The following is a 13,148-nucleotide window of genomic DNA, read 5'->3' as shown; positions in this document are numbered from 1 at the left end:
TCAGCTTGTGCAAACATCAGGCAGATGCACATGGGACAGCTGAGATCAGTTCCTCAAGGAACTTTTCACTGAGTTGCGTGCACCTAAAATTAATCCTATCTTCTGTGTATTTCCAAAAGGATTCTGTTTCCCATAGAAGGCTAGCAGGGCTTTTGAGTCACCCCCAAGGAATGCCAAGCCATCAGTGAGTCACATTTTGGAGGTGAATCACCACTATTCCCCGTCTTGGGAACAGAGCCGGTGTGTGTTGAAAGCAGCTTCATCTGGGACTTCTTTTCTTTTACAAATGCCTTTTTCATTGTCATGCAAGCATGGGCACACTAATTGGCTAAGGAAAGTCAATACTCAAGAGAGCAGAGAAAAACACATGCAGTACAGCAGGAAGCAGAAAACCTTCTGTCCTTCCTCCTTGGAGATCACATGAAGAGGTGATTTGGCCAAAACCCAACTAGAAAAATCAAATTAATAACAAACAAACTGCACTGCCATTCATTAGTTACTTAAGGACTAAGCTTGCTAGGCAGTGAGCAGCTCCAAGAAATCAGCTGGAACAGGAGATGAGGAGGATGAGCAGCCATCTCTGTGGAAAACCCAAGGTTTTTTCCATGGTGCAGGAGAGCAGAACAAAGCTGAGGATTTGGAGCTCAGAGATGGGCCCAGCTGCCTCATCCCCTGAACAGGACACAAAGCCAGCAGCTTACCTGTCACCAAGTCTCCAATCTATCAGCAGCAAAACCCAGGCCCCCTATCCCCTTGGCCACCATTGTCAGGGATTCTCTTTGCCCCATCCTGCCAGAAATGGCAGGGCCATTGGGACAGTTCATGGATTCCTTGGATCGCCAACCACTCTTTCCTTCCAGAGGTATCTGGTCATCTGAACAGGGGAAGAAAAGCTGGTTACAGAGGTTCATGCACAACAAGCATGGAAATAAACCCTTTAAGAGTGCCCAGACTTGAGAGCAGACAAGCCCAGTCAGGTGCAGAGCCCTGCAAGGAACCAGGGCTCCCAGTCCTGCACAGCAGGCAAGCCTCTGTCTCTCCTTTACATATTTAATGAAGTGGAAAGGATATGAATCAGAGCTGAGAGATCTACAAGGAATGTTCCACATGCTTGAAAGCAGAGAAAGCCAGGCTCCAGCCTTTTCCTTCCCAGGTTCTCCAGCTGCTTCTCCCCCGTGCTCCCAGCATTGTCTGCCGAGACCAGGCTACTTCACTTTGCAGAAAACAAAACTGGACAAGTTAGTGGGGTACTAATTACCTACCTGCTGTTTAATTATCTTTCTTGGGGTTTTTAGTTTGTTGGAAAGCATTTACATTACAGCATTTTGCTTAGGGAGGGCTACATGAGCCTACATACAGCCAGGTGTAAGTTTAAGCACCAAGATCCAGGACCCACCTTTGAAACTGCAGCTGCTCTACAGATGTTTTTGAAGAGAAAAGTAGCATTGAGACAAAAACATCAGCAGCAGAGAACTTGTGAGACTATCACAATCCATGATATCACAATCTTTCCTTCAATAACCAAAAAGGAAATGAGTAACAAAGACAAACAGATAAAATTACAGATGAGAATAAGAGAATTAGCACAAGCCTCCAGGGATGAAACTGGGATGCAATCAGTCAGAGCCAAGAAGGTTCAAACCATCAAAATGGTACAAGGGATCAAATCCAGCTCTAGAAGTGAGACAGAAAAGTCTGAACAAGGAAGCAAACCAGGTAGAGGATGGGCAGAAAGAAAAGCTAACTCTACCATCCCAGAAGACTCTGGATATTATCCCAAGTTGTCTCTGAACCCCTAACAAGCCCTTCCAAAATCTAGGCAAGAGGAGTGGTACCAGGTGTTAAAAGACAAACAATGCACCTGCCTTCAAAGGGGAAGGAAAGTTCGTTGCAAATTGTCACAAAGAACAACCTGACAGTGACAAATGTGGCTGGAATGGAGAGTAACACAAAGAAAGATGAGCAAATTTGTGGTGGGCTGTATGCAGGAGACAGTGGGGAAGAGCTGGGGCAAGGAGAGGCTCGAGGAGACAGCAATAAGAAAAGATTTAGAAGACATGATGTGAAAGAATAATGTTTATTTTTTATAGGGGAAAACAAAGACCAGGCCCATGCAAAACAGCCTGCAAGATGAAAAGATTGCTAGAACAATGACAGGGATCAACTAGTGTTGCCCAGGCCAAGAGGCACTTCCTGCACTGGGGAAAGCAGGATCAGCTCTATGCTTAGGAAAGATAAGCACCTAGAAAGTCAGAGAGCTTATGACATGGCAGGGGAAAAGAAAAGTCCCATCTTCCTGATGGCATCTTGCATTTGCTTCCAGCCCTGGAGGCCAATTTAGTCCCTGGAAAGGTCAGACCTGCCTTTCCCCTGTCCCCAGAGGCGTGCCTACGTATGTGCCCAACACCAAAACAGACAAGAGTTTTCTGGAAGCTCAGGAAGGTTGTGAAATCCCCTTCACTTGCAGCTTAGAACGAGGTCACATGTCACACACACAGGCAGCCTGCAGGTAATGCATCCTGAAAGCATCGAGAACAGAGCTAAGATCCTCTCCAAAACCTGACTTGTCCTCATCAGTGGAGCTCAGCCTGCCATGCTGCTGAACAGAGGCAACTCTTCCGAGATAGACCATTCCAGAGCAATCTCACTGCTTTCACCATCCTTTTCCATTCACTCAGTTCCTGAACTGCCTGGCACTTGCAGAGGGGGTTGTTGGCTCCCTCTGGTTACTGTGACAGTACAAGTGTCCTTAGCCTCTCCAGGGCCCCTTGTTCCCAGTGTCCCCCATCCTGTTGAACATTGGTGCAGGGGCTGCTGGGGCTTGAGAGCCCACCAAGAGAAGACCCCCAGCACCCAAACAAAACCTTCCACCCCGATGACCCTGGAGATTTTTGCCCACCTAAATGATTCTACTGTTCTCTCTTGTCTCCGGAGGATGGCTATAACCACCCTAAGCCCAGTAGGCAGCAAACTGGAAAAAAAAACTTTGACAGCAGGCACTGGAACACCAAAACACAGGGAACACAGGGATCAGCTGCTGTGCCCTAATTCCATCTTTCTGTCAAGAGAAAGCCTGAGAAAAAGAGGGATGAGCCAGGGGCGCTCAAGCAGACCCAGGTGTAATACCATGCTGCCAGTTTGTCCTGGTTCCTGCAGCAGCAGCATCCCTCACAGAAGGCATCTGCCTCCCCCTGGCCCCCTCGGTAGTTTATCGAACACATAAAAAATCAAGTATTTTTAGGGAAAAAAAAAAAAAGGTCCCGTTTTCAGCAGGAAGCCCGTTCAGACTAGCTGCGGGCACTGCCCTAATTCCAGCACAGGAATTCGGGGCTGCCCTTGGCCCCTCTGGCCTGACACAGGGCGCTGGAGCAAAGAGGCCACGGGAAGCGGGGGATACAACAAACGAGAGCACCCGCCCCCAGCTCCCAGCTTTGGGGCCCAGACCCCCCTTTACCGGGGGCGATTCCCCGATATCCCCAGCAGCCCAGCGCCTCACGGGCTCCCACAGGGTGGGGTGCCGTGCTGAGCGAGTGTCCCGCTCTCCACGCGGGCCTGGGGAGGGGGATGCTCGGGTCTGAGCGAGCCATCCCAGTAGAGGACATTACAGCCCCAGCGCTGCAGGACCCGCCCGGCTGTGCTGGGAGCCCCGCGGCTGCCGAGCCCCGCTGCACCCCCAGCGCCGGGCCGGGTGGAGCCGGGCGGCCCCCGAGCCGTGACGTCTGTGGGAGCAGAGAGCGCTCCTTGCTGACATCAGCGGCGGGAAACCTCCCCCGGGCCAGACCACTCCACGGCGGGGTAGGGGAGGCGGGAACGGCCACGGAGCGCGTCCTTCCTACCGCAGCGTCCTCGCCAGCGGCAGCGGGACCGCGGGACGGTCTTTGCGGAAAGCGGGCTCGCTGGTCTTTGCGGAAAACGGGCTCGATGTGCGGGCGGCGGCGCCGGGAGGGTTTGGTCGTACCTTGTCACTCCCCCCCGCGGGTGAGGGTGGTAGAGCCCGAGGTACGCGCCGCGCGGGGCGCCACCGCCTGTATAAGCGCGGCCGCGGGGCGGACACGGGAGCTGCCGCGCTCCTGGTCCCGCCCGATCCCTGCCGGTGCCGCTCCGTCCCGCCGGGAGCATGTACCAGAGCTCCGCGCGCTGCCTCTGCTCGGCCCTGCCCGCCCTCTGCTGCGCTCCCGCCGCCGCCGCCTCGGCCTCCCGCCTGCCGCGGTCCCGCTGCCAGCCGCCGCCCCCCGGCCCCGCCGCCCCGCGGGCAGCAGCGGGCGGCCCGCCCGCCCCGGGGACGCCGCCCCGCACAGGTGGGTATGGGCCGAGGAGGGGGCGCCGCCGCCCCGGGAACCGCGCGGGGTCACAGCCGGAGGCTGGTGCCGGGCCGGTGTTGTCGGAGCGGCATCTGGGCTGCGCTGCCCGCGCCAGCGTGTCCCTTGTCCCCTCGCCAGCCGCCTCTCCGGGACTGGACCGGCCCTTGGGCTCTAGGGCAGCGGCCGTGGCGCTCGCCCAGCCGGTGAGAGCGGGCAGCATCCCGCGGCATCGCAGCGGGCACTGCCGGAGAGCCCGCCGGAGCTTCGGGCGTTTCTGGCTCGGTGCCCTCCGTGTGAGGGATGGAGCACCCTGTGCCCGCACCTGGGCTGGGTGCGGGAGGCAGCCCGGTGTCGCTGCGCTGGCCTGTCTGTGAGCCAGACGGTCAGGGTCCGTGTGCCGCTGTCAGGAGCCGGCTCTCGGCTCGCTGAGCTGCCCTCTTGAGCTGCACTTGGTGTAGGATGAGCTTGACTCACTCAAGGCTCACTTTTCGCTCAAGGCAGCGTGTGGGAGCAGCCCAGGTTACCCTCTGGCAGGCAGCAGCAGCCATCGCGTCCCTATTTGCCTGGACTGTTAAATAATTACAGCCCGTTCTTCATTCCCCTACATGAGAGCTGGAAAGTGCCCCAATGCCCTCGGGTGCCTGTGCGGACCCCACCTCGGTGTGTGCACCCACCGCCCCCCTGAGCTCGGATCCAGCCCTAAGGCGCCTCTGTTGGCTCTGGCCGTGGCTCAGAGTGCCCGTCCGGAGCCATTCCTGCTGACAGCTTCTCCACTGTTGCCGTGGGCAGGGCGATAAGCCCGACTCCTTATCATTGAATGGCTTGGATTGGAAGAGAGCTTAAAGGTCTCCTGGTTCCAGCCCTCCCTCAATGCGCAGGGACACCTCTCACTAGACTCGGTTGCTTAAAGCTCTATCCAGGCTGGGCTTGGACACTTCCAGCGATAGCAGAGCCACAGCTTCTCTGGGCAATATGTCTGAGGCCGTATTACACATCTGGCATGCAGGAGATTCTCTTTGGCCTACTGCCTGCAGCTAGGGCTGGGGTGAAGAGAGTTCATTCCCTGTTGCAGGACGAGTGTAAAAGCCAGGCTAGGGCAGGGTGCTTCTGTTTGTCCTGCTGATGCTAGGCCAGGATGCCATCTGGCAGGATCGAAGCTTCATGGCAGTACAGGGAAGAGGAGCATATACATCTGAGAGCTGGCAGAATCGAGTTCATGGTTAATAAAGCATTCACAAAGATAAAGGTTTCCAGAGCTTGTGCCAAGTACTGATTCCCGATATTACTGGAGGCAGGATTTGAGGTTCACTCTTCTTTCTGATGTTGCCTGTTGAGAACAGGCAGCTTCTGGTGAGCTCTCATTGCTGTCCCAGACAAGGCTGTAGATGTAGCATGATACCTTGGTAGCGTAGATTCTGTCACACGGGGATGGCGCCTGTCAAGTTGTTCCTGGAACTGGGGTTCCAAGGAGGGCATTTGTAGCTGCTGCCAGCTCTAGGGCCGTGGAGGCTGATGCAACTCCAGACTGCAGGTGTGTGGAGTCATTCCCCTGGCAGGGGAAGCCTTGTGGTGGACAGGGTAGGGCTTCTGCCTCAAGGCGGTGCTGGGAGGTATGACCTGAAAGGAAAGGAAATGGGAATGTTGTTCGCCTTAGCCAAAAGGTCAGGGCCAATACCCTTCTGCAGCCCTCAGCTCTGAAATAAAGTACCCGATGGCTCATTGCCCGAGATCCTAGTTGTTCTCTCTTCTGTGCTCGATGGAGCAAGAAGCCTGCCAACCTTACACCCTGTTCTTACATTTAAGTCTCAGTTTGCATTCTTCCCTCACCCTTACTGTGCTGAGGTACCACCCTTGCTGAGGAGAAGCAACTTTTTGATTTAAGCACCTTGCATAGTAATGGCTGAGTTGGTGCTCCCTGTTACAGAACACCAAGAGAATCACTTTCATGTTGGCTATCCACCGCTACAGTGCAAGCTCAGAAGTCTGCTTCCTTCTCAGGAAGGAAAAAGAGTTTCAGTCTTCTTTTGAGGGCCCAGAGATAATTGCGTGAAAGAGGATCCAGACTGTAAATTAGGCACTCTCAGTCCTCGTATAGGTGGCTTCAAAGTTCTTGGCTGAAGCAGGGGCTCCTTGGGAAGATGCCAGCCTAAGATGACTGCTTATCTGCACAGGTCTGCCTCTGCCCCCACCAGCACCACGGTGCCACAACACTGGCAGCACACGTTGTCCCAGCAAGTTACAGGTCACTTCACTTGCAGATTTCAGAGTGGTGACCTTGTATTGTAGGTGGACTGCTGTGGACATGGTTCAGTATTGCAGAAATAACAAGAACTGGATTCTGTGTTTGGCGTTTTCAGGTTGGGGTTGTTGGTCTGGCCCCTGTTCTGCAGAACACCTCAGTCTGTGTTGTCGTGATTCCAGCACTTTGGGTACAAAGAGCTTGTGCAGATAAGCAGTCACCTTAAACTGGCATCTTCCCACGGAGCCCCCTGCTTCAGCCAAGAACGTTCAAGCCACCTATGCCAGGACTGAAAGTTGTTGTTGTTCTATTTATAGAGTCCCATACTGCTGTTACCAGATTTCTTGAGTCCATACCTCCTCTGTGTATTCTCATGGCTACAGATCTTCACAGCACAGACTCCTTCTTCTGTATGTCAATCCCTCTCAGTTCAGGCTCCTCCAAGGCTCTCCCAGACTGGCCAACCCACCCCCTTTTATCCCAGTTCTCTTCATTGGTCACAGCTGCAGCCCAATGAAGGACATGGCAGCTGCAGCCCATCAAGGACAACCAGAACCTCCTGGGGCAAAGCCTCTACACAGATATTCAAGTACAATACATGCATTTTTCCATGACTCAAAGGCCACCTCTGCTATAGAAAGTGCTTAATTTACAGTCTAGACCCTCTTTCACACAATCACCTCTGGGCCCTCAAAAGAAGACTGAAGCTCTTTTTCCTTCCTGAGTCATGACTGACTTTAAGAGCTGTCAGATCAGTTCTGGGCCATAGTACGGGCTGGGCTACGCCTTACACCCCATAAAGAGCTGGATACACCACAATCCCAGGGATGATGGGATTTAGACAATACTCTGTTGGCTTTGTTTGCAGCTTGGCAGGTGGAGGCTGAGCTTAGCCTTGATCCTGCTGTAACAGCTGTAAGCTGCTCAGGGCTTTGCCTTTGACTCCAGCTGTGTTGCACCTACCTTGTGCCTTTCAGCATCATCCCTCTGACTCAGGTCAAGCCACAGGCAGCCTAAGAGCTGGCTAATGGCTTCTTGGAGGGTTGTTTTATTATTATTATTATTATTATTCCTTTGGAGAGCCCCACCTGAGCCGTGCTCCTGACCCACGGCATGGCAGGACTGCCCTCAGCTGCTGCCGCAGCCCTGATGTAGCAGAGAGCACTGTGCTTATCTCCACTGGCAGCACTTAGCCGGGGGCTGTGCCTCTCCTAAGAACAGGTGAGTGCCTCCTGTGGAGCAGCTGTTAAAAGCTCTGCTGATTTCTTTGGGTTTCTGCATGGCTGCCTGGCAGCCCTGCTTGTGTGTAAACTGCACCCTTCTGTATCCAGCTCAGAGCGGGCTTTTATCCCTGCTCCCACTGCCTTCACAGCTGTGTCAGGATCCTGCTTGGGGATTTTGTGTTTCCCCTCACTATTGAAGGGCACTTCTACTACTTCAGCAGTACTTGGCTTCTTGAGAAGAAGTAAATTTCTCTGTAAACTGAGAAAGGCTGCAGAAACAGAAACACTACACATAGCTTCTGTGGAAAGATGTGTGTGTGAGCTCAAAATCACATCTCAGTTTGAGGAACTCCTATTACTTTAACTAAAAGGACAGAGATGAGGAGAAAAATCCTATATCTAATCTAAATTCCCATTTCACAACTTTCTTGGAACTGTTCCATGGGCTTACACATACAAAACACACATTAAAGCAAGTAGTTTTTAGTATCTTTTAAAAGTATCCATTTTCCTAAATAGAAGGATGTGGGATTTATACTGGAGAGTCTTTCTTTTCCTCCTGAGTGTGTTTATTGAACTATAAGGGTGTCCATCTTACTGCCTGGCCCTCTAGCCTGTCATTACTGTGTGTCTGTCACCAGATCTTAAAATTGGTAGTGCTGTAGTTCAGTCTGAGCATGCAGGTGTGTTGGGTAGCGTGCCAAATCTCCTGCAAGATGTGATCACAAGATGACAATTTCATCCTCTTTCTTTTTTAAGGTACTCAAATGTACAAATAAACCTACATGAAAACCACTGTGGGCCAACAGCAGTGCAACACTGAAGTTCTTTTGCTTAAGATTCCCTTTGCAAAAGGCATTCAGAGTAAATAAGTTGAGACAACAACAAAGCTCAGTCAGCATTGCCTCTTATGCAAGTTGCTGTGGTGCAAGCACTGCCCTTCCTGCCTGTGTTGGAAGGAGCAAAGCCCTCCCTCCCTGAGACAGGGCTGGAGAGCTCTTGCACACACGGTGTAGCAATACCACAAAACGTGCATGGGCCAAAACAGAGCAGGGACACGTGTGCATCCCCATCCTGTGGCAGCTGTCGGCCCGTGTGGGATGGGGAGGCCTCCCTGTAGGAGACATGGGGCTGGGTGAGGGCCAGCTGCATGAGCAGGGAGAGCTGCAGACAGCAGCCTGTGTGCAGCTCCTCTGGGTGAGGTGGCCAGAGCAACAGGGAGGGCTGAAAACCTCTGCTGAGCTGGGGCACAGCACACAAGAGTGAGGAGATAAAGGGAGAAAGGAGGGTGGGGGGAGTGAACGCAGGGATGTGGAGCTGGGAGGCACCACCTTCTCCACTCCACATCCTGAGGAGGTCTAAGCCAGCAGGAGCATCTGGCTGCTTCATGGTCATGACAACATTACTGCTTTGGGGTTAAATGACACTGATCAGAGATTCCTGTTAAATACTAACCTGAGGGTTGGTCAGGTTAACTGGAGTCTGCAGCCTGGAGGCATCCCATATGGACACAGGGTGCCCTCTCCTTCAGAAGCAAATGCTGCACGTGAAATAAGGAGCAGGCAGCATTTGTGCACCTGCTGGGCTCTCTCCTCTGTGAACAGGGGAAAAGTGTGCTCTACTGTGTTTCCTACAATATATGCAGAGTTAATCTTAGCCCTGCTATTCAGGTTGAAAGGCTTCTTTGTTGCCTTAGAAGACAGCAGCATGATGCCTTAGGCCAGGCTGTTTGCAGGCTGCAGCCCCCGATGACAGGCAGAACACGAGACTGCACAGGACTGACCCTCTCCTTACTTTCTCTCAGACTCAGGAACGGGCTGCTGCACAAACCACCATGGCTGGCACTGCAGCAAGGTAGCCAGGTGATGAGGAGAGCTGTGCTGGGCCATCTCTAACAGCAGTTTTTCCCTTGCAGTGTGTTCCATGGGAAACAGCACCAGCCGGCTCTACAGCGTGCTTGCCAAGACACTGAGCAGTGGTGCCGTGTCCCAGCACCAGGAGTGCCTGGAGCAGCTGGACTCAGCACAGCTGGATCCTATAGACCCCAAGGATTTGCTGGAGGAATGTCAGATTGTTCTGCAGAAGCGGCCACCCCGGTTCCAGAGGAACTTTGTGAACCTGAAGAAAAATGCCGGCAGTAACCACCGCCCCATCCGGGTCATGCAGTGGAACATCCTCGCCCAAGGTAGGAGATGCTTGTGAGCTCAAGGTACGAGCTTGAGATCAAATGCAGCAATGAAAACCCTGGCAGAGCAAAGGGAGAGGAGTGAACCACATGAGACACAACTGACTGAGGGCCAGGGGGTAGTACTTTGAGCACTTGGAATAGTGGCTTTCCTTCTGTCCCACAGGAAAGGAAAAAAAAGGTCTCTCCTTGCAACTCTGATGCCCAAGGGAGCCCCAAATTCCTGTCTTACCTGAACATATTGTATTCTAAAAGCTGTGACCCATCAGTTTTAGATGGTTGTTAACCCCAGAGAAAACGCATGTTTTTCCTAAGTTTTATTTGTGACCTTTCTCTTCAGTTTCTGATTACCTTATTGGTGAGCTATCCATAAATTCAGATCTGCTGCAGATAGTCTTAATGCTTAAAAAGAATTTTAACTGCCAGTTTTGAATCAAGGCTGTGGGTTGACAACTGCAGCAGCCTCACCTTAAAATCTTTTGGTGTGGGAAATTTCCCTCATGGGGACTGCCTTAACCTTCTGCAGTCTCTTTTAAGCCACTTCATTTTATTTTGGCTTATGCTGCAGCAGCCACACGTGGAAGTACTTGCCCTTGTGTAGTGGGCAGATGGGGAGTATGTCTTAATATAGCTTTTATCTGTAAAAGGAACTTAATTTTTTTGGAGTGACTCCAGTGACTTGAGATGGGGTTCTCACACCTGCTGGCAAATCTGGTACTCTTAAAGCCACCAGCATGTAAGCTGATAAAACCTGGAGGATGGCAGGCTGTTTGAGCTGTCAGTAACTTTCGGGTTTTTTGTTTACCCTCCCTGCTAATTCCAGCTCTCGGGGAAGGCAAGGACAACTTTGTCCAGTGCCCCATGGAAGCTCTGAAATGGGAGGAGAGGAAGTGCCTCATCCTGGAGGAAATCCTTGCGTACAAGCCCGACATCTTGTGCCTTCAGGAGGTCGACCACTACTTCGACACCTTCGAGCCGCTCCTCAGCCGCCTGGGCTACCAGTGCACCTTCTTCCCCAAGCCGTGGTCGCCGTGCCTGGACGTGGAGCACAACAACGGGCCCGACGGCTGCGCCATCTTCTTCCTCAAGGAGCGCTTCCAGCTCGTCAGCAGCGCCAACATCCGCCTGACCGCCATGAAGCTCAAGACCAACCAGGTGGCCATCGCCCAGACGCTCAAGTGCCACGAGACCGGCAGGCTCTTCTGTATCGCCGTCACCCACCTGAAGGCCCGCACGGGCTGGGAGAGGTTCCGCTCTGCTCAGGGCTGCGACCTCCTCCAGAACCTGAAGAACATCACCCAGGGAGCCAAGATCCCCCTGATTGTCTGCGGAGACTTCAACGCGGAGCCGACCGAGGAGGTGTACAGGGAGTTCTCCAACTCCAGCCTCAATTTAAACAGCGCCTACAAGCTGCTGAGCCCCGACGGACAGACGGAGCCCCCCTACACCACGTGGAAGATCCGGCCCTCCGGAGAGTGCCGGCACACGCTGGATTACATCTGGTATTCCCAGCATGCCTTGAACGTGAACTCAGCCCTGGGCTTGCTGACTGAGGAGCAAATCGGGCCCAACAGGCTGCCCTCCTTCAACTACCCTTCCGATCACCTGTCCCTTGTGTGTGACTTCAGTTTTAATCAGGACCCTGACAGACTGCTGTAATGTCCTGGAATGCCACCCGGCACTGCAGTGTCTGAACTCTCCAGCCTTGTATTGTAGAGAAAACCTTTGAAGCTAGATGCTGTTGAAAGATGAGGAAATGCTGTTGACTAACCATTATTTCAGGCACTTGTTTGGAGTTACACTTGCTGTTCAGCCCTCATTAATGTGCAGCCTTCCAAGGAGGAAGAAGGAAGCCAGTGTTCTCATCATGCTCTTCTTGCTGCTTCAGGGTTTGAAAACTAGAAGGCAAATAGCTTTATTCTTTCACTAAGCCCCCTGTTTTAAGGATTTAATCCTCTAATGAATGTGGAGGCCTTAGTATTTAAATCAAAACACTTGTGTTTGTAAAACATCTTGCCCTGACAGCATGCTGGCTGATTTTATTTATTTCATGTTAAGCTTCTGCAAGTACCAAAGGGAGTGAGGTTCAACTACCCAGTGAGATTACCTTAAATCTTTTTCTGTTTAATGCAGTTTAGACAAAAAGCTAAGCTCATAATAGTGTGGTCTTGTCGCTTTCCCATGACCTGAGACGACAAATCCATTGGAAGTGTGAGGAAGGACCCCTCCAGTAAGAGCAGGTGAGGAAAGAGAGGCTGACCATGACCTAGAGTAATACCCTCACTTTTCCAGAACAACGTGCATGTATCTGTCACACACATACAGCCTGCAGGCTGGACAGTGACTGTACCTTCATCTCTTCTGTGCTTCCCTCTCGAGGACACAGCTAACCAGGGACTGTTTCTTCCTCTGAGCATTACTTTTCTAAATGGTTTAAATTTGTAGTCTTGTCCATCTTGCTGTTTTGGTAAAAGGCCAGTCTTAATATTGAAAGATTTTCTTTTATTTATCTTCAGAATCTAAAGCTACACTGGAACCTGTTAAAAGATAAAATTTATTTATTGAGAGAAGTTGGTGATCCTGCATCTGATTGGAAAGTGTGGAGTGACAGTGTCCAGGAGCCTCTTGCTGTGACCCAGAGAAACTCTGGCAGAGCATCTGGGCTACAGCAGAGGTGTGTTAGTCCAGTAACTCCTGTGATTGCTCGCTGGTGACATAGGAATTGCACATCTGGGTTGTTGTAGACATGCCATTATGCCAGAAAATAGCATAGGAAGAGAGGGGGGAAGAGGGACAACAGTTGGGAGTTGTGCTGACATATAGATAGTTGAGGACGATCTGGCAGGGCAAATAAAGCAGTATTTCCATGTGAGGTAGGGTGCATAGTAACTCTTAAATGTTCCAGGTGTTTATTAATAAAACCCTTTGGAAAAAAGTTATGTCTTGGCTGCTGTCTTTGTCACTTGGCTGTCCCGAGATCCTGCTGCCATGGAGGTGAGCTGTCTCTGCTAGTCTGAGCTTCAGCTTGGTGCTGGTGCTTCCTCTGCCAAGCCTCCTTTCTCCCACCCCTAGCCCTAGTCTCAGAGTGGCATGGCTGCTTTGCCTTCACAGCACACACTCTTTCTCCAGCTTGGGATGTCCAAATTTCACAAGTCTGAAAGGAAGGGAGTTGTGCTTAGCTGTTAAGCTGCTCACTCCTC

At 52.0% G+C, this 13,148-nt stretch overlaps 1 protein-coding gene across 1 annotated transcript; it reads left to right on the top strand.

The window, feature by feature from the left end:
* The first annotated feature begins 4,051 nt into the window (after window positions 1–4,051).
* NOCT (nocturnin) lies at window positions 4,052–12,887 on the top strand. The gene is made up of 3 exons (XM_066548912.1): window positions 4,052–4,298; window positions 9,679–9,948; window positions 10,772–12,887. Exons 1-3 carry the CDS (start codon window positions 4,118–4,120, stop codon window positions 11,605–11,607), a joined length of 1,287 nt encoding a protein of 428 aa, XP_066405009.1. The 5' UTR covers window positions 4,052–4,117; the 3' UTR covers window positions 11,608–12,887.
* Window positions 12,888–13,148: the final 261 nt, after the last annotated feature.

This window comes from Molothrus aeneus, chromosome 4 (assembly GCF_037042795.1).
Source record: "Molothrus aeneus isolate 106 chromosome 4, BPBGC_Maene_1.0, whole genome shotgun sequence".
Lineage (NCBI taxonomy): Eukaryota > Metazoa > Chordata > Aves > Passeriformes > Icteridae > Molothrus > Molothrus aeneus.
The sequence above is the reverse complement of the archived record's forward strand: the minus strand, read 5'-3'. Positions and strand labels throughout refer to the sequence as shown.